The sequence below is a fragment of the Cibotium barometz genome, chromosome 14 (assembly GCF_041138505.1).
Source record: "Cibotium barometz isolate CiBa-2024 chromosome 14, ASM4113850v1, whole genome shotgun sequence".
Lineage (NCBI taxonomy): Eukaryota > Viridiplantae > Streptophyta > Polypodiopsida > Cyatheales > Cibotiaceae > Cibotium > Cibotium barometz.
The window spans coordinates 38,582,211-38,609,877 of NC_141059.1; the positions used below are offsets into that span (position 1 = coordinate 38,582,211).

At 47.4% G+C, this 27,667-nt stretch overlaps 1 protein-coding gene across 3 annotated transcripts in view; it reads left to right on the forward strand.

Moving 5' to 3' along the window:
* Positions 1–1,580: 1,580 nt before the first annotated feature.
* The window catches only part of LOC147631997 (glutamate--cysteine ligase A, chloroplastic-like), a 69,737-nt gene continuing 43,650 nt past the window's right edge, over positions 1,581–27,667 (forward strand). For 2 of the 3 annotated variants that reach the window (XR_015267406.1, XM_086808546.1), the window contains exons 1-5: positions 1,728–2,261; positions 14,964–15,114; positions 15,265–15,372; positions 15,460–15,552; positions 15,660–15,743. Coding sequence is in view for 2 of the 3 variants with exons in the window: in XM_086808546.1 (XP_086664672.1) it covers positions 1,963–2,261; positions 14,964–15,114; positions 15,265–15,372; positions 15,460–15,552; positions 15,660–15,743 (735 nt within the window). In the remaining variant the exon portion in view is untranslated. The other variant, XM_086808547.1, reaches the window with a different exon arrangement.

Below are 27,667 nucleotides of genomic sequence, written 5' to 3' on the forward strand. Positions count from 1 at the left end.
CGTTGGTTGTAGGAAATGTAATAGTGGCGTGAAATTTCAAAAAACTAAGGCTATTATTTTATTCAAATTTTTGGCTTCATCAAGAGTAAAAAGCTGTTTCCTAAAAATAAGTTTCCAATGAAAATAGGTCCCTCACCTTGAAAAAATGCCATATGAAAATCCTAAAGTAACAGATTGAGAGATTCTCAAAAAGGAATTGCATCGGTTGTCGAAAATGCAATAATAGTGTGAAATTTTCAAAAACTAAGGCTATTTTCTTCAATAGTAAAAAGTTTTTTTCCTAAAAATAAGTTTCAAATGGAAAAACTTATAAAAGATTATTTTCAGCCATTAAACAAAGAGTTCATTGTTCTCAACAATGGTCAACATTGAACAATGACTTTGAGAATCTTTTGATGGCTTGCCACGATTAAACAGACACCGACTTTTTGATGCCTCTTGCCACTTGGGGTTTATCCTAGGCTCTAGCAACAAGTAGTAGTGTCCTTGCCTCCCCAAAAGGAGGTACACCTCTTGGGATTTATCCCAATGGTATCGCGGGCGGGCCCTTCTCTTCCCCAAGGGAAGTATTAGAATAAAAAAAAAACGGCATTCTGGCCAGAATTATGAAGAACTGGCTAAGATTTTAAGCAATCCTTATTTTAAAAAATAAAAGTAAGGCTATTTTCTTCAATAGTAAAAAGTTTTTTCCTAAAAATAAGTTTCAAATGGAAAAACTTATAAAAGATTATTTTCAGCCATTAAACAAAGAGTTCATTGTTCTCAACAATGGTCAACATTGAACAATGACTTTGAGAATCTTTTGATGGCTTGCCACGATTAAACAAACACCGACTTTTTGATGCCTCTTACCACTTGGGGTTTATCCTAGGCTCTAGCAACAAGTAGTAGTGTCCTTACCTCCCCAAAAGGAGGTACACCTCTTGGGATTTATCCCAATGGTATCGCGGGCGGGCCCTTTTCTTCCCCAAGGGAAGTATCAGGGTTTAAAAAAAACGGCATTCTAGTGTATTTGTACTGGCCAGAATTATGAAGAACCGGCTAAGATTTTAAGCAATCCTTATTTAAAAAAATAAAAGTAAGGCTATTTTCTTTAATAGTAAAAAGTTTTTTCCTAAAAATAAGTTTCAAATGGAAAAACTTATAAAAGATTATTTTCAGCCATTAAACAAAGAGTTCATTGTTCTCAACAATGGTCAACATTGAACAATGACTTTGAGAATCTTTTGATGGCTTGCCACGATTAAACAGACACCGACTTTTTGATGCCTCTTGCCACTTGGGGTTTATCCTAGGCTCTAGTAACAAGTAGTAGTGTCCTTGCCTCCCCAAAAAGGAGGTACACCTCTTGGTATTTATCCCAATGGTATCGCGGGCGGGCCCTTTTCTTTCCCAAGGGAAATATTGGGTTCGAATCAGGGTTTAAAAAAAATGGCATTCTTGTGTATTTGTACTGGCCAGAATTATGAAGCAATCTTTATTTTAAAAAATAATTTTAATTATAAAACCGGCATATAGTAAAGATTTTGAAACAAAAACCGAATAGATTTAAGATTCGTCCTTATTTTGATTGGTTGAAAAATATGTTTTTTTCTAGTATGTACTCACTCATTAAAAAGGAAGACGAGCAAACAGTACAACCGTGACTTTGGGGGAAATATTTCGAAGAATGAAATGAAATGAAATGCTGCTAGCATTCGCTTTTGCGCTCTGTAAAGGTAAGCTTCAATTCTCTGCTCTTATCAAACGCAGGTCTGTTAGGTTTTGTTCTGCGTTTCTTTTCACTTGCAGAAGGCGAGTTAGGTTTGATTTCTGTGTTTTTTTGTGCATTTTAGGTTAACTCGGTGGCATCGATCAGCATAGTGCGCGGCCTGTGAAGCGGAAGATGATGAATTAGGGTTAATCTTTGGTGAATTATTGGGGTTACTCTCTTCAAACAGGCCATAGTCTTCCTGCTCGAAGATGGGCCCTGTTCTAGAGGTCCGCCATGGCCAGCACTGTCTAGGGGCAGCAGATAGACCTTTGAAGAGCAGTCATTGTTATTTTAGCAGCAGCTATAGCTGTTTTCCTAGGAGATCTTCTGCCGTAGCCAAACGAAGCAACTTCTCTAACCTAGCTCCAGACAAATGTAGAAGAAGAAGCCTGCTTGTCATCAGAGCTAGCGCCCCTGCTGAAGAGATGGTCGCAGCTACGGAGCCATTGACAAAGAAGGACCTTGTCGATTTCATCTCTTCTGGATGCAAGCCAAAACACAAGTGGAGGTATGGGGTTTTAAAATAAATTTTTTATAACCCTAACTCTCGTGGGAATTCCCACCCCCCCTTGCACACGCACACATGCACGCGTGCATGCACACACTTGCCAACTGTCACTTGACCTAACAACATGTACAACCAATGACTATTTAGTTAGCAGCAATATCTCTTGAGAGGACTTGAGTGGGGATGCCATAGCACATAGTTTCTGCTATGCATGATGGACTTGATGATTTGAAGCTTTGTAAGTAGACCCTGATAGGTTAACATCACACTTGTTTATGTTAAGTTTGGGAAATTACCTAAACTTTCTACGGGAATATCCTTTACTGTCTTCTTTGATGTATTTGTTGTTGCTTTTTTCTTTGCATATCTAGTTGTTCATTGCAATCCAGGTCAAAGGTATAATGATGGGGAAAGAAAGAGAGAAAGATTGCACTCATGATGGAGTACCACATGCACTCAAGGGAGTACTACCATAGCCATGAAAGCATGGAGCTCCAAGAAGTATGATTTCATTAGTAAAAAGTGTGTTATGACCTTAGTTATAATATTCACTTATATACTTGCCCATCATTTCACACTCATTAATGTTGGACCTCATACTTGACCGGCAATAACTATGCCCATAAACTTAAGCCCCTTTCATTACAAATCATCCCCACCCAAAGGTTTCATTCTCGAAACCATGTATGGAGTAACGTATGGACTGTATGAATCCTTCTTGTTGACTTTCCTCATGAATGTGTGAGTACATTTGTTGCAATTCCAAAAATGCCTTACACAAGAAAACTCCACATAGAGCTGTCCACTTATTTGATATACATATGGACTGCCCTCTATGATATCCATAAGTCCGCGGAGTCTTGTTGAGCTTGATTGATGAGTAGTGAAGTATATCAATGACTATGGCTGTCCATACAGGAAATTTACAGCAATGGCATCCTTCATATCATCATCCAAATCCATGCTTGTGTGGTAGAAGGTAACAACAATTGATAGGCTACTTTACCAATCCTTCTCAACACCTTGTATGGTCCATAAAAGCGATGAGCAAGCTTTGTATTGGTGTCTCCCTTCAAAGAAGCATACCTTGACTTACGGATTCTTAAGAATACATAATCCCCTTCCTCATAGTTGCACCCGGTTCGCGCACTGCCGACTGAGTTCGGTTTGATACAGTACGGGTCGAGGCGGTTCGGTATAGTATGGTGCGGTGCGATTTAGATCTGAACTGACCGTTTTTTTTGGGGCCTTTTTTTTTCTCGTTTTTTTCGCCGTTTTTTGTCTGTTTTGTGCGCCATTTTTGTGGCCATTTATGACCGTTTGGAGAGCCGTTTGATGGGCGTTTTTTGGGGCTCTTGCTTGCTTGTCCTGAGGCTTGAGGCTTGGCAAGTTGGCCCTTTGGTTGCCAACTTGCCTCTGCTTGAGGCTTGACTACTGAGCCTTGAGCCTCTAGGCTCTCCCTATTATCTATATAATAGGCCCTCCTCCAACCCCATCCTCACAAGTTCTCATTGCTCAACCCTCCCCTCACAAGTGCTTAAGTCTATCCTCTCCCTTGAGTACCCTCTAGGATCTCTCCCTCTTCCTCAAGGGTCAAGGCTGAAGCCTCCCCTTCAAGGCTCCGGCCTCTCCCTCCTTCTCAACTTTCAAGCCTCTAGGCTCTCCCTCTTGAGTCTTGAGTCTTCCTCCAAGATGGGGGAGCAAATTGCACCTTGCAAGATGATCCTTCGAGACATTTCCGATGGCATTGTGAAGAAGTACTCCTTGCTTGGCAAAGCAAGTGATAGAGGAAGAGTCCCCCCTCCGCCGTTGTTGCCGCTTAAGATGAAGTCATCCCGCCGGCAAGGGATACATCCTCTTCATCATTCCCCGCATCCTTCTTCCCCTTAACCAATTCCAACCCCTCATCAAAGAGACCAAGTAAGTTTGAGGTTCCACACAAGAGGCAACCATTGGAGCAAATGTGGGCTCTCTCTTGGCACGTACTTCTTGTGGGCTGGGGATGCCGGAAAGGCGGGGAAGAAAACCTCGGGCGAGTTCATCTATCGCCACATTCGACAAGCTATAATTGAGGTGAGATGCAATTTTAATTTTTGAGTTTGAAGCTTGAAAGTTTAGCCTTTGCCTTTTACTCAACTTTCAAGTCTTATTTTTTTTCCTTTTTCATGCATCCATCATCCTTGTAGGTTGGCTCCGAAAATGTGGTTCAAGTGGTTACGGACAATGCGTCCAATTGCCACAAGATGGGCCGCTTGCTTGAGAAGGAGTTTAAAGGAGTTTAAGTCCATAGTATGGACTCCTTGTGCCTCTCATTGCCTTGACTTGCTTATGGAGGACATAGGCAAGTTAGAGTGGGTGAAGAGTGTGGTGACACAAGCCACTCAAATTGTCACTTTTTTCAGTCAAAAAGTCAAGGCCCTTGCTATCTTCCGCTATCATAGTGACTTGGAGATGAAGCAGCCATCCTCGATACGCTTTGCTTACATGTGGTGTCACGATTGTGACTAACTCTCTTAATCTCTCCTTAATTACTCCTTAATCTCTTATTAACTGAAAGGACACCTGTGAAGGGTCACACCCTTACACATGGGTCACTATCAAAGGACATGTCTATTCATTAAAAGACACATCCCTAAGTCCAAAGGACATAACCATTGATTCAAGAGCCACACCCATTAACTGAAAGGACACCTGTGAAGGGTCACACCCTTACACATGGGTCACTATCAAAGGACATGTCTATTCATTAAAAGACACACCCCTAAGTCCAAAGGACAACCATTGATTCAAGAGCCACACTCTTTCCTAGGGATGTGTCTCTTCACTTGTCCTCTTTCGGCCTCTATTTAAGAAAGGCCCCTGTCTCAATGCAAACAACTCAGTCTTTTTCTGCAATATTTGTCTTATATTCATTAATTAAGTCTTAATCATGTTAATAGAGCTATAAAAGCTTTACAGTGGTATTAGAGCTAACCTTTTTCGCCCTGTGACATGCCCAAACCCAAACCCTAACCCTAAAATCAGTCCTAATCCTAACCCTAAAATCAGCCTACCCAAACCCTAAAATTGGGTGTAGCAAGTGTTGAATGGAAGAGCAAGAGAGAATGCCCCATCAAATTCAGCTCCCAACTCCCAATTTTTATTGATTAAGTTTGGGCCAGCCATATGCAGGACACTCTTGAATAAAGGCAAGACAAACAAAAACAGCCTTCAATCAGGAGACTTACCTCTTCAGCCGGCACCCCTTCATGGATAGGCACCCCTCCCATGAACAGTCGCATTTCTTCGTGGATCTCTTCCTAGTCGACTGCTGCAGGTGACGAACGCACCCCTTCGTGGAAGTTTCCTTCGAAGGCTGCCATTGAGAAGCGCCGTTTTATTACCAAACGGGTTTTAACTTATGACTCTTAGGCTTTAATGCCACATTTACACACATTACCAAAAAAAAGATAGAAACAATAAAACTCACCTTACGGGTCCCTACGAAACGACGCCAACCTTTCGGCCGTTTTTAGCCAGCGCTTGCTGTCGCCCTGTATCGGTCTCTTGCGCGCCGGCTTGCAGCCGCCTCGCTTCCTCGAAAACAGCCCTCTTCATTGTTGGCCTCCTGCGGTCTACGCTTGTGTTTGGATCAGCCACGTGTAGTTGGTGTTTTCCATGGATTGACGGCTACTATCCTTGGTGCTTCTTCTCCAACAACAATATTTATTATGGCAACCTCCTTGAGGTGTGATTTTTCCATTTTCTTGGGTATAAAAAACTCACATAATGTGGAGTATTAACATATCAGAAACCTGCCATTTTATTCTTTTGCCGGCTCTCCACTCATCCGAGGCCAATATCACTTTTTACGGGTTCAAGAGCACCTCTCAGATCACGTGGACACACATTATCCTCTTCTCCGACGGCATATGGCAGAGGAAACCTATGATTTCAGTTATTTACAGGATACACTCTCTCATTCCATAGTGCCCTCTCCTACCCGTGTTTCTCCACTAGTCTCAACCCCTGTTCGAGTGAGTGTGCCCCCCTTTTTCCAGCCCACTCATTACCGTATTCAGATAGCCACACCGACTTCTCACCTCCGAGAATTCGACGTGTGGGTGATCCGTGTTCGTACTTTTGCACAGGATCTGGATCATTACTGTTTTATACTCAGGCGTCATTCTTATTTGGGCGCTATCCTTCCCGAGTGTAGCATCATTTTTAATGAATATTGCACCTATTCTGAGGAGGTTTATCCATCTTCATTCACGGTGCGCCCCTCTACACCAGAATATATACCCTTGACACCAGTAGCTGCCCCTACCCTTGTACCTTCTTCTCCAGTAGCAGACTCCCGTGTGAGCCCAGTCCCAGAGGATCGCCCTTACTATACTGGATGATCTATAGCCGCTTCACTAGTACGTAGCCTCTCCTCTTGGGATTTCTAGATGCCGCACCCTCCAGCCAGTGGTTCTTACTAGAGCCCAGCGGCGTCATCAACAGCAAAAACCCCCAGAGCCTTGTCACCCTGAAGCCTCTACATCAACATCTTCTCTCATGGCAGAACCTGTTGACATACTAGCCCCTCCGGCATGGCAACCAGCTTTGCAGCAACTTCAGCAGTAGTTCCAACAGCAACTCCAGGAGTCTATGGCATCCTTGGCTTCGCAGATCCAGTAGCTCCACACAGATCGCCACTCCTACACGAGTTCCGTACCAGCAGCAGATGTTTCAGCAATAGTACCAGCAGACGCAGACGTCATTCCTTTCGAGGTAGAAGGCGACGATCTTAAAACTCTTTATCGTCTTTTACAAGCTAGTAAAACAAAGAAATTGGAAATTAAACCCCCTGACTCTTATGGTGGTCAGCGCAATAAGCGCATCATAGACCAATGGCTCTACAAACTGCGGTTATACTTTGAAACCATTACTCTTTCTGATTCCAAAAAGGTGATTTTTGTGGTATCCCTCCTCAAAGACACTGCTTTATTGTGGTGGCAATGACGACAGCACGCCGGAAAATCGGTTACAACATGGGATAAATTCGAGCGGGTCCTTCGTAAGCAGTTCATACTTGCCAATGCGGATTTCCAAGCCCGTACTCGCTTACGCCATTTGGACCAAACTGGTTCCTTGGCCTCTTATATCTCCCAGTTCACCAACTTGATACTGGAGATTGACTCTTTTTCCCCAACGGACGAACTTCATGCCTTCGTTGAAGGTCTTAACCCCACATTGCGTGCCGATGCTCAGAAATATAACCCTGTCGATCTTGCCGATGCCATACGATACGCCGAGCGTGTTGCAGACATTAATTCTCGAAATTCGGCCTCTTTCGGTCGAGTTGATGTCTTTCAGAAAGCCAATGGATCTCGTATGAATTGAGCCACATGGATATTTTTTGATCATGTTTTGTATTTACTATAGTCTATACATATGGATTATGGATGATGGATGATGGATGATGGATCTTGTTTTGTATTGACTCTTTTGAGGCTTGAGCCTTGAGCCTTGAGCCTACAGTTGTCATTTCTGAATTTTGATCTATCATTTGAGTCTTTGACATTGAACTTGAGCAAAGATGTATTTTTCAAGCTTTTGTAATGTTTTTATTAATTATATATGTATGTATTAAACCCTAAAATTGAAACTCCGTTTCCCCGTTTCTTCCCGAAGGCCGAAACTCCGAAACTCCGTTTCCCGCCGTGCTCCGCACCCCCGTTTCCGAAACTCGTGGAAACTATGGAACCGAGATAGTCGCGCAGAGAATCTTCTGGCACTTCTACCTCTCGGCCTAATCCCAAATGGAATAATTCTCAACACCCTCTTTTCGGTCTAGACGTTCTCAATCCTTCCAACCATGCAGTTCGGATCGTGGACGGGACCAAGGATGTGTCCAATCTCGCAATCCTTGTCCTCCCACTGTCCCTTCTGGACGGGATCAACAAAAGACATGATTGTGTACAATTTGTAATGGACCTCATCGTTGGTTTGAGTGTCCCAAAAGACCAACCCATCGACAGAATTCTAATCTGAACCCTCCACTTCCGAGGAGAAATCCCTAGTTGCTGACAAAGGAAAGCGTGCAGTTAATCACCATGCTATTGCACATGCTTCAGTGATCACCGCTACTGCACAGCACAAGCTGCCTCTTCACTGTTGCCCCAACGGTCTACTCAGGTTTTGGTTCTTCAAGGTTTTATTTTCAGTCACCCTATTCAGGTGCTCAATGACAGTGGGTGTTCTCATAACTTTGTGGGAATCACCTTGACTCAGAGATTGAAGATTCGGAAAGTGCTGTTATTTATGAAGTAGAGCTTGCCGATGGTTTCACATCCTTGTGTAACACTTTTGCCAAACACCTCTCCTTTTGAATTCAGCACTATCGTGACAAATTGGATTTCCAAGTCATGAATTTGGCACATTATGATATGATCCTTGGTCAAGAATGGTTGTATCAATATGATCCCGTGATCAGTTTCCTGAACCATTCCATATAATTTGCTCAAAATGATATGCTTGTGGCACTCGAAGGAATCAGAGACCAACCTTCTACACCAACCCTTTCAACTCTTCAAGTGAAACGGTGGGTCCGCAAGAGTGGTTGTTTCTCAGCAATTTTAATGGTCTATTCAGCCAACGATCCTCTCGAGGACATAGATACAAAGGTGATGTACCTCAGACAACCTTTCTTTGCTCCATACTCGGATCTTTTTCCTCTGGAGCTTCCTGCGGTTCTCCCACCTCGGCGATCAGTCGACCATGCTATTGATATCCTTCCTGGCAGTGCTCCACCTACTCGTGCTCCATATCGAGTTTCTTTTACGGAATCTCAGGAGATACAGCGACAACTTACTGAACTTTTGGAGAAAGGACATATTCGACCAAGCAAAAGTCCTTTTGGAGCTCCAGTACTTTTGGTAAAAAAGAAGGATAAGTCTATGCGCCTTTGCATCGACTATCGTGCCCTTAATAAGTTGACTATCAAGAATAAGTATCCTCTTCCGCGCATTGATGAATTGTTTGATCAATTTCTCCATGCAAAGGTCTTCTCCAAAATTGATCTTAAGTCTGGATATTATCAAATTCGCATCGCGAAGGTGATGAATATAAGACAGCTTTTCGCACAAAATATGGTCATTACGAGTACTTGGTCATGCCATTCGGGTTAACCAACGTTCGTGCAACATTTATGAGTCTGATGAAGGATCTTTTTCGTCCTTTTCTGGACAAGTTTGTCATTATCTATCTTGACGACATCTTGGTGTTCAGTCGTAATATGGAAGAACACAAGGCACTCTTTGACATACATTTTCACGCAGCGAGTTCTGAATGCTAGGCAAGTGCGTTGGGTCGAATTCTTAGCCAATTTTCATATGACAATTGAGTATGTTCCTGGTCCTACCAATGTGGTTGCGGATATCCTCAGTCGTATGTTGCCAGCTTCGGTCTTGGCTATTTCTACAGTTGAAAGATACTCATGTTCGAAGAGTATTGGTGAAAAGTTGTACTTTGTACTCAAATTTGATCAAGTAAAGAAATACCGCAAGGGGCGCCACTGCGTTTTGGGGCCAATTGATGTTCGTGTTTTGTAGGAGCACTCTAGCTCCCTCTGTTTGCTCTCCTTTTCCAGGTCCTCAAAGGTGTTGAAGTGTTTTGTGTGCGAGTGTTTGTTTCACCGCCCGTCAGATTTCTGAAGGCCGGTTTGATGGTTCCATTGCCGGGGCATCGTCTACTTTCTCAAGGAGGTGAGCCCGTGGTTGTCACATCAAAAGCTTCAACATGTGGAAAGTGAAAAGGAAGTGCAGGAGACAGTGCAGGATTATGAGTCTTTGCCTATATGAGGTGAAGAGCAAAAGCTAAAGATGAAGCTCAAGAGAAAAGACACCAAGGACAGGAAGAGTCAGCCAGGATCAAGAAGCAGTTGAAGTGTTATGGTGCAAGAGATGGGTTGAAGGCTATGGCTTTTGACACTTTGTCGCCAGTGGTATCTTCATGGAGGATTCATGGGTTCGGAAGGGAGCTTCTTTCTATGTTTAGCAGTGGTGATCTTCTATGCTTCATCGGGGACTTGTGCTTAACACCTGGGTGGAGTGCAAGCATGTTTTGGGTGCTTGAGGATGTATCAGATGAGGCTCATATGGAAGTAGAGGAACTTGATGAGGTTCTTATTCCCAAGGAGATACTGGCACATAAGAAAAGAAAGGTACAAGGTAAAGTTTCCTATCGCTATCTTGTGAAGTTCAAGAACTATTCACCGATGGATGCGAAGTGGATGGAGGAGGGTGACTTAGCAGATTCACCTCAGGTATTGCAGCTTTATCTTGATGTCTTTGAGTTGGAGCCGACTCTTGCTATGGCTTATTCAGGTTCAGCAGAACTGGGGTCTGGAGTATTGCCCGATGCTCAAGAGGGGGGTAGCACTTCTGCTCCCTTGTTACAAACAGGCTCAGTTTTCATCTAGGAGTCGCTTGGTGACATCTTTGTATTCACCCGAAGGTACTGAGGCTGACAGTACATCTGCTTATGGGACTTCTATGATATTCATGAGATGGTAGAGTTGGGTATGGTTCACAGTCGGCCGCACCATGAACTATAACTGCAACTATGGATAACTCTGTCTATGCTTATGGTTAACAGAAATGGTTTTTGCCTTTGGAACTAAAGTATGACTGAGGAAGATTGGGACATTGATCTTTGTCATATGGTTCTGGCTGTTCTTGACCAGAGAATCGGTCAATTGGATATTGAGATGATGCTATTTGTGGAGTTGTTCTCCTTTGGAATGGCATGGTTTGGTTGAGCTCAAAGTCTGCAGCAACTTGAGCTAACACTTCGAGACTCTATGAAGGGCATAAGTCTTGCGAGCAGTCCTAGAGTTGGTTTGGTTCATGGATATATGGATTGAACTCTATTTGTGCATGTATGCATACACTTTTTGAGGTATTATTGTATTCTGGTGCCATTGGATCTTGGTACCATTGAGAATACAGCGGGAATACTCCGGATTGTGTCGTGTGAGGCATGTATGTTGGTATGATACATAAGGTACTTTACTATGTTCATGGTGTACCACTAGTTGTGGCTGCTGCGGGATGGCCATAAGCAGAGTGGGTAAAGCATCAAGAGCGACATTTGTGGAAAGTACTTAGTGGATGTATTGTTTCGATGCATTGAGTGCTTTCATATGCTCATGTTGTACCATCAGTCGTGGGTCCTGCGGGATGCCCATGGGTGTAAGGCTTGTGAGCAGCCCTTAGACTGTTACTTTAGAGTAGGTAGAGCATTTTGAGGAGCATATGGTTTGCGAATGCATATGTGTGCCATATGTAGAATGATGCATGGTTTTGTTTTTGGCTAACACAGGTTACGTGTTTCCACTTGGTTTTAGACTTTTGCTCCAGGTTCTGAAGAAACAAGCAAGAGTTGTTTGTCACTTTGACGTGACGGTGTAGCCATATTGTGTAGGATGATTGTTTCATCACCCAGATACACTTGAGGGCCATTGCTTTTGTCATATGGGGAATCTTTGCTCATACGATGCTTTACTATGTTATTGAGTGCAATCGAGGACGCTTGCCATTTTTCAAGAGGGGGGGGGTATGTTACGACTGTGTGTTTTCTCTGGACAATATGCAGGTGGGCACGGGCACGGGATGGACAGTATGAATGGCATCTGTTTGGATTTGAAAAGGAAACCCATGTGTGGCCAGCCCAAGTGTGAAGGGGACAAAAGGATTTTTAAGTTTATAAGGTTTTAAAACCTTAGATGATTTAAAATAATATTATTTGGAAGGGTGTGCTTTGCTATTAGCTTTGTTTTTTTTGGGAGAAAAGCAGGCTGAATTGCATCCTTGTTATAAAGCGAAGGGTGGCAGAATTCAACGTGTGGAGTCGTGTGGTGGTGTGGCCCTTCTCCTTGCCTGGAAGTCTGCCCTGCAATATACACAGGCTAACAGGTGCAAACCTGCCCAAGGGAAAGATGGCTGGATTGCGTGGGTCTTTTTCCTACTCTTGTGAAAAGCTTTGCAGGCTGCATGACAGGAGGCGCATAGGGCTGAGGAGGTCTCTCTCTCTCTCTCTCTCTCTCTCTCGTTCAGCGGGCTGCACCCACATGTTTGCTCTTTCTCTAGGCGACTAGCGGGCTGCAAGAAGCGCAGGTGGGACTGCCTCTATCTCTCCCATACAAACAGTTGGGCCAGCACATGTGGGCGTTTTACTTTTTGACGACTGGGGGTTGCAAGCACAAGGTGGGACTGATGTCTTTCTCTCTCACGCATGGAAGGTAGTTGGACTGTGCACCTACTTTGGCTGGCTAGAGATCGGGCAGCATATCCACGTGCTTGGTTCTCTTAGAAAAGGGGAGCTCCTGGATAGTAGGTTGGAAAGAGGCGTTAGGGGTTGTCCATGTTCTTTGAGAGAAGTTGGCTACAATAGAACCACAGGAGAGCTGTAGCATTTTTGCTCCCCTTATTGGCTATTATTGGGCTGGCTTCAGGAAAACAGGACATTGGTTTTTGAGAGGAAACAGGACTTTAGTTTCCAGGTAACAGACCTATGGTTTATCGGATATAGGTCTTTGGTTTCAGTGGAAAACATGTCTTTGGATTCATGTGAACAGGTTGTAGTTTTCTGGAGGTTACATGCAAGCTATGGCTATAGGGAAGGACGTGTGGTATGGTACAGCCCTACTGCTCTCTTGGAAAAAGGGTTGAGTGTGTCAAAATACGCAGCGGAGATGATAACCAAATCTGAGACCACAAGAGCAAGTAGAGTGCAAAAAATAGTCAGCACAAGAGGAGAGAGATAGGCGTGTAACTCTTCTCTATACACAAGATCCCGCAATGAAAAGATGGTACAATGATGTGGGGGCAATGGGGCCATTTTATATGGCCCCATAAATGCAGTCGGCCAGTGGAGAAGTGGGCTGCCAACCTCACGACTGGGTCCCTCCAGTCGGCCAGCCAAAGAAACCTCCACGACCCCACGGAACAGGTCGGATGCTTATGAGAGCAGTCGGCCAGCTTCTGTGCGATCCTTTCAGCATAGGGCAGCCACCCACACCATGGAAAAATGGGGAAAAAATATGGGGAGTGAGGAAAAATGAGAAAACACCTATACAGGGCGGGCACACCCACAACAGAGGCCCTGGTGTCTGATAAAGACAGGAGATGACTTCTAACAGAGAGATCCATGTTAGAGATGGAGAAGACCTTTGGAAAGCAGGGAGGTGTTGTACAGGTGTGCCTTCTCTATGGTATGCCGTGCTGTAATAATGAGAGTTCTCTTTTGGAAGTCCTAGGTGAAACTATAAGGGATCCTATTGGTGGAGGATTCTACAAGTTATACTTTGTACTCAAATTTGATCAAGTAAAGAAATACCACAAGGGACGCCACTGTGTTTTTGGGGCCAATCGGTGTCCATGTAATTTTTGCAGGAGCACACTAGCTTCCCCTGTTTGCTCTCCTTTTCCAAGTCCTCAACGGTGTTGAAGTGTTTTGTGTGCGAGTGTTTGTTTCACCGCCCGTCAAATTTTTGAAGGCCGGTTTCAATTATAATGAACCTAAATTACAGCTCGAAGTTGCCATTGCGCTCAGTAAAACTCGTGGAAAAGAAGACGTCGAAAACGTTGATATCCGCAGTCTTGGAGGCCTAAATCAGCCCGTTTAAGCTTGCCTTACTTTGACTAAGCTTAAAGCAACCCTACGCTTGCTTCCACGAGCTCTAGTGAAACGAACGGCGGTTTTAAATGTTACCAGAACGGCGCACGTTGTAGCGATCCCCGGCAGTTCTCAAAGAGAATTTAATCACGATTTTTTTCATGGTTTGATTAAGAGGAATACAATGAAAACCCTAGGTAAAGCTTCATTTCAAGATGGAGGAAACCCTATTTCTTAGAGGATTAGCAAGAGGAGAGAGAAAGCAAAAACGTTTTGATTAAGGCCGCTAATCTTGATTAGCAATAAAATTTCCTCAATTTTGGTCTTGTTCCTCAAATTTTGGAGTGGTTGCTCCAATTTTCGGTCCACAGTGATCCATAGCCTCCTATAACATTAATCAAATAAAAAATCCAAAAGAATTTCAGCATCCCGTGCTCCCCATGCTCCATTTCGTGATCAAGAAATCAATTAAAATCAAGAAAATCAAGAAAATTTCCAAGAAACTCCAAGAAAATCAAGAAATCAAGAAAATGCAAAAATTTTAAAAATTTTCAGAAATCTTGGATCAAAGACAAGGCTCTGATACCACTGTAATGATGGGGAAAGAAAGAGAGAAAGATTGCACTCATAATGGAGTACCACATGCACTCATGATGGAGTACCACATGCACTCAAGGGAATACCACCATAGCCATGAAAGCATGGAGCTCCAAGAAGTATGATTTCATTAGTAAAAAGTGTGTTATGACCTTAGTTACAATATTAACTTATATACTTGCCCATCGTTTCACACTCATTAATGTTGGGCCTCATACTTGACTGGCCATAACCATGCCCATAAACCTCTCCTTATGTACAAACTCAAGCCCCTTTCATTACAAAAGGACCAATGAAAGAAGAGGGACCATAAGCTAGACTAGGGAACATAACTAGATTAGAGAACATAAGCTAGATTAGGGTGGAATGATCGATTTTATTGTAGTCTCTCAATAACTATTCTCTTTTAAGTAGTACAATGATTTGGCTTTTGTCTGTGATTGTGGGCCGTGGCTGCAGGATAGGAACAGAGCATGAAAAGTTTGGTTTTGAGTTAGGAACTCTAAAACCTATGACTTATGAACAAATTGCGCAGCTGCTTGAGGGCATTGCAGAACGGTTCAATTGGAAAAGACTCACAGAAAACGGTCTTATAATTGGATTAAATCAGGTACTGGTGATCGTTACTGTGCATGAAATCCCTTGCATTACTAATGCCTGATTTGTGTGTATTAATGCATCAAGGGATGCTGTCGGTATTAGGCAGTTTGCCAACAAGGGATAATATTCTCTCTTACTCTGTGTCTGGCGTGAGAAACAGGATGGACAGAGTGTGTCTTTGGAGCCGGGTGGGCAATTCGAACTCAGTGGTGCTCCCCTTGAGACCTTGCATCAAACATGTGCTGAAGTTAACTCCCATTTATATCAGGTATCACCTGATCAAAGATTGAGATTTTTTATAGCTAAGAATGTTCTACATGTGCATGTTTACTCTGTTGATGTATCGTTTGTATAGGTCAAAGCAGTAACAGAAGAAATGGGACTTGGCTTTTTAGGGATTGGTTTTCATCCAAAGTGGCCCATCAAGGCCATTCCTATCATGCCCAAGGTTTACCCTTTACTATATCGAGCCACTTGTTGCATACGTTCTTTTCTTAAGTTTGTGGTTCGAATGTGGGAATGATAAAATATAGCATTACCTTCATTGTTTTGCAGGGTAGATACGAGATCATGCGAAATTACATGCCTAAAGTAGGCACTCATGGGCATAACATGATGTTTCGGACATGCACAGTCCAGGTACCAATCTAAACTCCCCATGAACACAATACATTTAAAGAAGATGCATAGAAAGGGCTCAAAGGCGTTTTCTCTATCCTACTCTTCAGGACTCCTTGACAAAAAATCTGGCTTGTTGTAGCCTCCAAGATGGCAACATGCTGTTATTTTTTGAGCTTCTAGAGTGGATCCCATTAGCTGAAGTTGGGGATCAGAAAACACTTTTCAATGTTGGGCCAACTTCCCAAGATCTTAGGTCATAAAAGGTAGGGCAATGGAGTCCCGTCCTCCCTCCAGCTTGGGACCAGAGATGGGCCTTGAGTGGATCTCTAGGCATATTGCTGTCCGAATGTCTGGCTGCAATGCAAGAGGTGATGTTTGAAGCAGAGTAGCAGGTTGAAACCGATCCCGTCAAGTGGGAAAGACTCCGTTGGACACCCACACGCTTAACAGCACAACTTTAAAACCACAAATTTGAAATGGACAACTTAATACAACTTGAAATTTAAATGAAATGAAATGGAAAGATGGACACCAGCACTGGGGCTGGAACGGGCCGACCTCCCCCTCAATATATGATATATTTATTGGGAGTATTTAATAAATACAATGCTCCATGGGTTCCAAGAACCAGATAATGTCCATGTACATATGAAAACAGTACCAAACAAAAAGGCTCGAATTTCGATGTAGAAGCTCGAAGCAGAACGACCACTAGTGTGGTCCAATCTCTACGGTCCTGTGCTTTCACTGGACTCCGCGGAGAGCGCCTCACTGGTGTTCCGAGACCACGCACAGACAGGCGCTCTCGTACTAACGCCTGGCTCTCCCGATCTCAGCACCTTTGGACCGAGGTTCGCCAATATAGCTTGGACAACCCGGCACCGAACGGGTGTTGGCCGAGCGGGATGAATCCTTTATCAGATTTAAACATAAAATACTTTACTCAAATCTGAAAATCACTTACTTGTAGATGGTTGATAGAAAACCAATACTTGTGGTGTTTGTGTAGAATATGAAGCCACCCTTGTGGAAGAAACAGTTGCCTCGTGTAGAACCATCAAGACAAACACCACCACAAAGGGTACAGCCGCCTGCTATGAAAGGAGGAGTACCCACTTGCAAGGGAAGAGAGGGACCTGGCTGCTGGGTGGAGGAGCAGCCTGTTATGAAAAGAGTGTACTCCCACAGTTGCCTGCAAGAGTAAAAGGGGAACCTGCTGAAAAGCAAGTGCAACCACCTTGTATGAGAAGTGGGATACTTGCTGCAGCCACCTGTGGGGAGTAGAAGTTGCAGTCGAATAGAAGCAGTCGGCTGTGTATGAGGTGAAGCAGCCGCCTGCAGGAAAGCTCACGCAGCCTGTATAGATAGGAGGATATTGTAGAAGGTGGGCAGCCTGCAGGTAAAGCTGGCGCAGAGGTTAGGGCAGCGCAGCCTGCTGGAATTCAGCCGCCTGTGGGTGCAGCAGTATATCAGTCGCCTGGTAGAGGAGGGAGAAGCAGCCGTACAGCAGCATGCACAGCTTGCATGGAGGAGGCAGCAGGGAAGAGGTGGTCACCGGTTCCTTCACGTAAGATAAAGCGATGATGTTTTTTACGCTTGAAGGAGGGAAGTCTTTTTTAATAAAATTAAAGTGAAGCTTTACTCCACGCTTGCATGTGGGTGGGGAGTTTGGGTAGGTGACCATGCCCACCCCCACACTCCACTTAAGTGGGGCTCCCCACCTTGGCCCCTAAGTGGGTGCCCAAAGGGGGTGCCCACATTTAAGTGAATGTGAACACCTAACCTTATAAATTAAAAGGTTAGAATAAAATATTAAAAACTACATGTGCAACATACTTACCACCTGTTCACATGCACTAAAACTCGTCAGAATACAGAGCAGACTTCACGACTCACTGGCAGGCGTCCCCGCTCAGTAAGTAACACGTCAAGCAGGCAAACACACAAATACATGTCATGCGAAAACAGTTTCAAACATGCAAAATATGTGTGCATGTGCAAAAAGTAACATGGACATATCTCCCGTTCATGGAACAAGTACATAATATCTGTCGGCACAAAACTGGCACGACATAAAAACATAAAAACCTGGTCTTCCTATGGAGTGACAGTCCCATAGGTAAGACACAGTTCCAGGCACGAGTCTCCCTATGGTGTGACAGTCCCATAGGCAAAACACGGCACGAATACTGGCTCTTCCATGGCGTGACAGTCCCATGGGTCGAACACAGTCCAGGTCATACACGGGTGGCACGAGTCTGGCTCCCGTCCATACGACACCATCCTGCTAACACACGGGTGGCACCAGTCTGGCTCCCGTCCATGTCAGCAAAATACTGGCCTCTTCACATGAGACACTGGCCTGGCCTCAAGTGAACGAGACGCAAAAACTGGAGATGGACCAAATGGTCGGCCAATTGGTGACATCCCCCCGGGCTTCTAAAGAGTTGACCTCAACTGAAAAGCCTCAAGATATGCCTGCAACAATTGCGGATAATCTGCAAAATACTGCTCATTTACCCAGTTGGCATCAATAGACAAATAATTCTTAAACTTCACAAGGTATCTCCTGGAAAGCTTTCTTGCAGGTAGCTTTCTCTCCTTGTGAAAAACAATCTGTTCTGGCTGGAGGATCTCCTCAAGCTCTTCAATCTCTGGTGGATCTTCTGTGACAGGCTCATCAGGATCTGGCCCCACATATTTCCGAAATAGACTCACATGAAAAGCATTGTGAATCTTCCAATGACTAGGTAGAGCAAGCCTGTAGGACACTTGATTGATTTTGTGAATCACCTTGAAGGGTCCATAATAGCGAGGAGAAAGCTTAGGATATGATCCTTCTCGTCCTGGCCTCTTCCGAAGCCTAGCCTTCTCAAATTTCAGCAATACCCAATCACCTTCTTTGACTTCCATGTCCCTTCTATGCTTGTCAGCAGCCATTTTAGGCTTATCCTGAGATCTTGCAATGGCCGTCCGCACCTGACCAAAGGCAACATCTAAGTCACGAACATATTCATCAGCTGCAAATATCTCATCCTTAGTACGAAGGATAGGTGGCAAGACCACTCTGCCATAAATAATCTTAAACGGAGCCTTTTCTGTGGAAGCATGGATTGTATTGTGGTAGGCAAACTCAACATAAATCCAACACGGTTGAATTTGCAGCTTCACTTTGGCCATCCGTTTGGGGATGATAAGCTGATGAAAACTCAAGTTTAGTACCCATATTATCAAACAAAGCCCTCCAAAATAGGCTTGTAGTCCTGGGATCTCTATCCCCAACAATGGATTTAGGCATACCATGATGCTTGAAAATATTAGCAAGAAAAAGCTTTACCATATGATCAGCTTTAATGGTTTTCTTGACGGGCAAGAAATGAGCTTGCTTGCTAAACCTGTCCACAATAGTCCAAATAGCATCATTCCCATGCTGGGATCTAGGCAAATCCATAATAAAATCCATCGTGATACTTTCCCAAGGTTGCGAGGGAATAGGCAATGGCTGAAGCAAACCTGGAGGCTTTTGCCTGTCAAATTTCACCTTTTGGCAAGTAATACATGCACGCACATAAGCCTCAATGTCTTTACGCATGCTTGGCCAAAAGAAATACCTCTGAATCATGCGAGTAGTAGGCATAATACCTCTATGACCAGCATATGGTGGAGCGTGACATTCGTCCATAACCTTTGGACGCAAATCCTTCACCACACATAGGCAATTATCCTTCATTAGATAACCCTCGTTGATAACATAAGAGGCATGTGAATGACCAGCCATCAAATCAGTCCATATATGGCAAAAATCAGCATCCAAATGATACAAATCTCTCATAGCAGATAGATCTCCATGAGAGGCCACTGAGACTGCAGCAACATAAGGCCTCCTAGATAGTGCATCGGCCACCACATTTTTCTTTCCTGGAGTATGCACAATCTGAAAATGAAACATGGAAAGAAAATTTGCCATTCTCATCTGCATCTCTGAAAGCTTTGTTTGAGATAGAAAGTATCTCAAGCTTTGATGATCTGTCTTGACTACAAATTCAGCCCCAAGAAGGTAATGTTTCCAAATCTTTAAGGCGTGAATTACAGCCAAGAGCTCTTTCTCATAGATATCCATATGAAGCTCAGCATCATGCAAACGACGGCTCTCGTATGCAACTGCATGCCCTTCTTAATTTAGGACAGCTCCTATGTAATCACCACAAGCATCACATTCAACCACGAATGACTTGTGCAAGTGAGGAACAATCAATACTGGACCACATATGATCGCATGCTTGAGCTTCAAGAAAGCATCCTGTTCCTTTGAAGTCCATTTGAAAGCAGTTTTCTTCTTCGTGAGATCATGTAAAGGAGTGGCAATCATGGCGAAATGCCTTATGAAACGCCTGTAATACGAACATAATCCCAGAAAACTACGTACTTGATGTACGTTTTGCAATTCGGGCCAATTCCGAATAGTCTCTATCTTTGCAGGATCCATTGTAACTCCATCTTTGGATACAATATGACCCAAATAATGAATCTCTGAAAGGAAAAACTCACTTTTCTTGGCATTGACGAAAAGTTTATGCTTCCGCAACTCTTCGAACACTGTGACGAAATCAGTTCTGTGTTCCTGCTCATTTTTTTTTTCCGAGAAAAGATCCTTTCATTAGTTATGTAAAAAAACGCCCGTAGGGCTACAAAAGAGATCTCTCCTGCTCCTAACAGAGAGAAGAGCAGTGAATACATCATGGCAGCCCGGGAGACTCTCCCTAGGTGCTGCAAAATACAAGCATCAGTCTAAAGGACTGAGCGGCTAAATCATACAATGGGGGGGGGGGAAGAGCCAAACAGGTGGCCTGTAGTGCCAACGGGGGGATCCCGTGTGTAGGGTGTAGAACGGGCCGCAGCGCCAAGTGGTATGAAAGGCCTGGCGCCGTAAAATCGCCTCATCCGAGTCTCCCCGGATGCGGTCGTACTGTCCTCGCAGGGTGTGGATCAACTCCTGCCAAATCCCCCGAACAGTCTCTGCTGGTGGCTCTAATCTCCCCTCAAAGGCCGTGAAGCACTGGGCCCTCCAGGTGAACCAGATGGTGAGGCTGCTGAGGAGCTCCCATCGTAAATCCCTCTCCTGTGTCCAGCTGTCGGACGAGAAATCCGGTGCCGGAACCAGGCGAGGCTGGCCCCTAATAAATCTGATGGCCTGACTGCCCTGCTCCATCTCATAGCCCATAGCAGGCCCTGACGAAGTCGACCAAGCAGCGGCACCCCACGTAAACATACCCTCTGGAGAGAGGGGGGCTAGAATACGCAGCATCCGCAGCCAAATCTGCTGTGCCTGAGGGCAGTCCCAAAGGCAATGTCTCTGTGTCTCCATAGGGTGGCCGCATCGGACGCAGGCCGCCGGAAGACCGCTATAAACAAGCCAAGTGCCAACTGCTGAGCCCCTGTGGGCGACCAGCCACTGAAAAGCCGAGATCCTGCGGGCCTGTCGACTAGCCCAGAGTCGAGCCCAGAAATCCTCCAGGAACTCCTGTGATAGTCCCTGCAATCGCCAATGCCCCGCTGCCGCTGGAGAAACCGTCCTCCTCGCCGTCAAAATATGCCGTCCCAGCCGAACAGTATACTGGAAAAATGTGATCTCTGTGGCCTCAAGGGATGCATAAGGATCATGCCACTCGTACTCTCCGGGGTCCCACTGTAGCCGGGCCAAGGGGCGCGCTGCATATGCCCATATACGCCAATCCGGGAGCACGTCAACAGGGTCGGGGTCAATATGCCACTTCCGAGAAGCGGCAGCCACTACCCGAATCCTCTGAAAGGTGCACTCTGCAACCAAAGGCGACTCCACCTCCACTCTCTGGAGTCGGCCCTCATCCTGAATCTCATAATAGAGGCATCTGCCATCCTCAGTGCTAGCTCTGACAGCAATCAGGATCTCCAACTGTGTGAAGGCACCCATCCACCGTGGGGCCACTGGCTCGAGAGGTGTGAACCACTCCTCTGAAAGTGCCTCCTGAATATCATCCCTCATAATCAACCCCCCTCTGAAGTGACTCAGCCTCTCCACCTGGGTCTCCTCTGGTAGACTGCAGAAAGCCTGCCAGTCTCCAAAACTACGAGCTGGGCCTGCCGCTAAAGGTCCCCAGGCTAGACGAGGCCGAGAACCCAGCATATGACCCTGCTCTGTACGAACCGCTGGGCTCCAGATGAGCGGCTGCCTGGCCCGCTCCTCAACACAAGACGGAGGCCGCTGAGAGAGCCCCGGTCTCAGCAGCTCCCAAGCTCTCAGGATACTCAAAGCAAATCTGTCCTCCCATCCTCTACTGAGGCCTGTCCTCCTCATCTCTATGAATATCCAGCGAATCTCTGGTGCCCAAGTACCCCCTGCAGGAGGCGCCCGGGCCTGCAATCGCTGCAAGAGGAGCTCTTTCCAAGGCTCAGCGCCTGGAAGCAACCCCCGAACAATAAGCTTCCCCAATAAGGCTCTACTCTGATCGACTGGATCTATAATGCCCAAACCGCCCTGAGCCAGCGGGAGTGTAATAACTGCCCATGCAACCTTTGCCTGAGCTGGCTGACCGTCCCGCCCAGACCACAGAAAGTTCCTGATCAGCCTCTGTACCTGGCTGATGCAAGAGCTCGAAAAAATCCAGCAAGACGTAATGTACCACATAGTCGCTAACAGCACCTGATTTGCCACCACCACCCTCCCAGCCAAGGATAGTCGAGCTGTACTCCAATACAATAGCTTCTTCCGAATGCTCAGAAGAAGCGGGGCAATCTGCTGCTCAGGTGACAAATCGAGGCCAATCTGGCATCCCAAATACCGCACTGCTGTGCCGGGAGGAATCCATCTAAAACCGGGGTCCGGACTCCATGCCGGAGTGGGAGCACTACTGATCCAAAAGGCCACTGTCTTGCGCCAATTGATCAATGCTCCCGAAGCTGCACTAAAAACCTGGAGCGACTGCTCTGCCCGAATAAGATTGGCCTCTTGGCCATGCAAAAATAAGCCCGTGTCGTCTGCAAACTCAGCATCAAGCAAATCCTCCCCCCGGACTGGGAGCTGAAGTCCTCTCAAACCAACCTCCTCTGCCGTCAAATACATACTCATAGCCTCCGCAAAGAAGAGAAAAAGGAAAGGGGCGAGAGGACACCCCTGACGGACTGATCTGGTCAGCTCAAAACTCGGCCCCCGACCTCCTGCAATCAGCACCTGGCTGCAAGCTGTGGAATACAAAGCTGCCACCCCTCTGATCCATCCTGGCGCAAAGCCCAGGCGTAGCATAGTGCCCTCTAAGAATCCCCAATCAACTCTATCGTATGCCTTCTCAAAATCGAGAAGCATCACGACCAAGTCCTCGCCAAGAAACCTAGCTCGGGCCGTCGCCTCCCAGAAAGTAAAGATGTTGTCAAGGATACTGCGCTCCTTGACAAATCCTGTCTGAGTAGCATGAATCAACTCCCCCAGGAAGGGCTGGATCCTCAAACTCAAGGCCTTTGCCAAGACCTTGTATACAGTATTGAGGATCGTAATAGGCCTCCAATGCCGAATGTCATCCGATACTCCCTCCCCCTTGGGGATAAGATAGATCAAACCCTCTGAAAAGCTCTGCGGCATCACCCCAGTGTCCAAAACATGCTGAAAGCCCCTGCGGAGGCCTGGCCCCAAAAGGTCCCAATAGCGCATAAAAAAGGCCGGCGTCAGTCCGTCCTCCCCTGGGCAACTATGTCGCGGCAGGACCCTCAAGGCCTCAGCAAGCTCAATCTCTGACAGAGGCGCACCTAGAACTGTGCGCATATGGTCTGTGACCCTCCTCTGCACATGGGCCCAAACAGTCTGTCTGCATACATCTCGATCCTCAGTGGCTGGCTCCGCTGAAAGCAAGTCACGATAAAAGGCAGTGGCAATGGCTCTGATCTCCCCGAGCTCAGTAGCTATCGATCCATCCGGTCTAGCAAGCTGGCGAACCCCTGCTCGCGCATGACGGGGTCCAGTGATCTCAAAAAACTCCCCAGTCACTCTATCACCAAGCTGCGTCCACTGAGAGGCCTGACGACGATAGTAAAACTCATGTCTCTGCTCCTCTGCCTCTCTAACCTCCTGGCGTGCCTAGCTCAGCTGGGACGCCACCCACTCACATGCAGGCTGCTGCTCCTGAAGGCGCTGTAGCGAAGCAAGGCTGCGTCTCAGCCGTTGCTCCCGCTCGCGAATCTCTCCCAGTCGTGTCAAAGCTGCAGCGTGTAGAAAAGAGCTAAGATCAATGAGTCCCTGGGCACACTGGCCCGCTGCATCCTGGTCAGAGCACTGACTATCATGCCAGATCCTCTCAATGTCCTCAGCGAGACTGGGGTCTGCAAGTACCCTCTCTGGGATCCTCAACTGCAAGCTGGGCTCCCGTGTCCCCTCCTCCAAAGTCAGTATAACTGGCGCATGATCTGAAAATGAGGTGCCAGCAAGAATGCCGACGGAGCCCCCTCGCTCCCCCAACCAATCGCCCACATAAAAGCGATCAATCCGAGATAGATTAGTCCCTCCCTGCCGGCGATCCGACCGAGAGAAACTAAGACTGTCCTGAGACCGGGAGAAAGCCCCATGCTGCCATGCATCAGTGATCCTCAGTGTCATACAAAACCGGTCCCAAGCTGCAAGCTCCGTGCCGTGCACTGTAACATGACTGCCTCCCACCCTATCTGCCGGGTCCTCAAGCATGTTGAAGTCTCCCCCAACACACCAATGTGCGGCCTCTGGCAATGCATCTGTAACCTGAGTCCAGAACTCTGCTCTGGCACTAGCATGATTGGGCGCATAGATGTTGAGCACACCCAATAGCTCATCATGCATCCTCAGAATGACATACTGTGCTCTACCAGGCACAATGATCCCTCGGTCCACAATGGCCTGCCGCCATGCATCTGCAATAACCATGCATACTCCTCCCTGTCCACCCAACGGACCAAACCCTGCAGACCAGAAAGTGTCCCATCTACCAGGCATCACCGAACCATATCTCCGGATCCTGCTCTCACCCAAGTGGTGCTCCTGCATCATCAGAATGTCAATGCTGCCACCAACCAGACATCTCTGTAGCTCCTGCCTCAAGCAGCCTCGATAGCGTATAAAGTGTGCTCCGCCAAGGCCCTGTACATTCCATGAGATGATCCTCATGGATGTCCTACTGAGGTGGATGCTGTCTCAGCCGTACGGCGGGCCTTCGCAAGCGGCTTGGATGGAGAATAGTCCCCATCCGAACGGCTGCGAGTCTGCCCACCCGGTGTACTGCAAGAATCCCGGATCAGGCGCCAGTGGCTGTGACCCATGGCGACTGCCTCCTGCTCTGACATAGTAACCTCGTGAATGCTCACATATCCTGGGTCGCGCGCCAAATTTGCAACTATGCGCACGACCAAATGCCGAATCCCGGATGTATCCACACCCCCGGGATCCAAGACAAAATGAGCCAACTCCCAAAGTCGGCCTAGCACATCTGTAACCTCCAAATCGCTCATGTGATGAGAAAACTCAACTGCCTGAGTCTTCAACGTGCTGAGAGCGAGCTCTAGAGTCCACTCCCGGTCACAAGGTCCACATAGAGGGAACGAGAAGGCCACTGCTGAGTCTAGTGCCTCCTCCCCGCGGGCCGGAGGTATCACTACATGCACTCGGATGGGTGCTGGCTCATGGGGGCCCTCTGCTCCAAAAAGCCGTGTGAAGGTATAATCAAACGCCGCCGAGCGCTGTCGAATGCCGAGGCGACTCAGCCGACTACGAATAGATGAAATCCGTGAGGCCCTAATCGGCATAGGTCTCCTCTGAGATGCTCGAGCGAGGTCAGTGCTCAGCGCCCTCCGGACTGCAAGTGAGCGCCAGGGAGCTGCCAGGACCTCCCGGGAAGGCGAGGCGGGCGGAGGGGGAGGAGGGGGAGGCGAGGGAGGAGGAGAGGGAGCCGCTGCCGAGACCGGAGCGGGGGCGGGAGGAGGCGATGGTGGAAGCGAGGCGGTGGGAGGGGATGGGTGTGGGGGAGGTGAAGGAGGGGGAGCTGGCATCTCCTGGTCCTCGGTCGCTGCAGGGGTCTCCTCCTGAAGGGGAGCAAATCTGTTCCTCACGGGAACCCAGTGAGGCTGAGACTGTGGCTGCTGCTGCAGCGGTACCTGGGCGTGCTGCTGTGGCTGTCTCCCTCGACGGCGCCCCTGTCCAGGCTGCCACTCCGAGGTCTCTGTGGCCTGAGCAGGTGTCCCTGAGGCAGCCTGCCGAGCCGAATCTGTGGGCGGGCCATCCGTGGCCTGCTGCTGTGGTGAGGGCCGAGGTCTCCTGCGAGGGCAGGCCTTGGCCAAATGACCGACCTGCCTGCAAATGAAGCACTGGTTCGGGAGCCCCGAGAACTCCACTCTCTGATCTATCCACCCCCCCCCTATCCTAGGTAGCTGAATGACCTTAGGAAGGGAGGAGATGTCAGATACTAACACTCTGACCGAAGGTAGCCCAGCTGCTCTGGCCACCACTGAAGCTGCTGAGGGGCCCGTCTCAAGAACCGAGCCCACCAGTGCTCCGAGCCTGGAGAGGAGCGGAAGATACTCCCGGCGGAGACCAGGGAAACAAACTGTAATATGGAAGAGGCGCTCTCCCTGCTCCGCCGCGGCTGGGTCAAATCCATGCTGCCAAGGCCTGAAGAAAGCCCGAGCACCCCTGATATCCAGAGGACTCATGGCAAGGACCTTGGCAACGCTCTGGGCGGCCTCGAACTCGATCTGATAATGTCCCCGGCCCAAGAGCTGTACATCAAGGATCTTGCCCACATCTGCAAGAAGGCGAGCCTGAAGTAGATCCCTGATCTCCCCTCTGCTGGGGCGAGTGCCGACTATACGGCAGATGGTGGAGTGAGCCTGAAGGCGTTCCACCTCTGCGGTGAGGCTCGCTTCCTCTTCCGGCGAAAGAGAAAGCCTGATGGGGAGGACCTCGGTGGCGGGCGAGGGGGCTGCGGAAGAGTCCCTCTGAGACGAGGCGGGAGGAGTCTCCATCAGAGTCTGAAGCTCAAGCGAAGGCGAGGCGAAAGCGGAAAACCTGCAAGAAGCGGGCTGCACACCAAGAGGCGGAAGGACGGAAGACGAAGAGGGAAAAAAAAACAAAAACCCCCAAGGGGTGAAAAGCAGCACGACAAAGGAGGGAAGGGGGGGGCGGCGAAAAGAGGAGAGGCCCAGAGGGGGGGGGGCGGCGACAACGCGAGAAGGAGGGAGGCGGGGCGCTGTTGAATGGAGGCGGCGAGAGCAGGCGAAGAGGCGGGGGGGCGACCAGGCGGCAACGGGGGGGGGATGGCGAACAGGCGGCAGCGGGGGGGAACAGGCGGCAGCGGGGGGGGGTGATGGCGAACAGGCGGCAGCGGGGGGGGGTGGCGAAATGGCGAAGAGGGGGGCGCAGCGGCGAGGAAGGAGGGGGGGGCGGCGCAGCAGCGAGGAAGGAGAGGGGGGGCGCAGCGGCGAGCAGAGGGAAGCAAGCGGGGGGCGGAAGGAAAACAGGCGCGAGGAGGGGGGGGGAGCGAGGGTGCGCAGAGCAGGGTGAGGCGGGGAGCTTCAGCCGTGTTCCTGCTCATTCTTGGAGAAAACCAAGATATCATCAAAGAAGACTCCTGTAAACTTGCGATGGGGTCAGAATATCCTATCCATCATACGATTAAAAGTAGCAGGAGCATTGGTGAGACCAAAATTCATTACCAAGAATTCATATAATCCGAAGGCTGTGCTGAATGCAGTCTTATGGACATCTTGTGGCACCACTCGGATCTGGTGATAACCACTCTTCAAATCAAGTCTGCTATAGCAAGCTGAGCCATCAAGCTTATCCAAGATATCATCAATACGTGGAATAGGAAATCTGTTCTTGATGGTAAGCTTGTTCAAAGCTCTATAGTCCACACACATACGGAATGATCCGTCCTTCTTTTGAACAAGAAGCA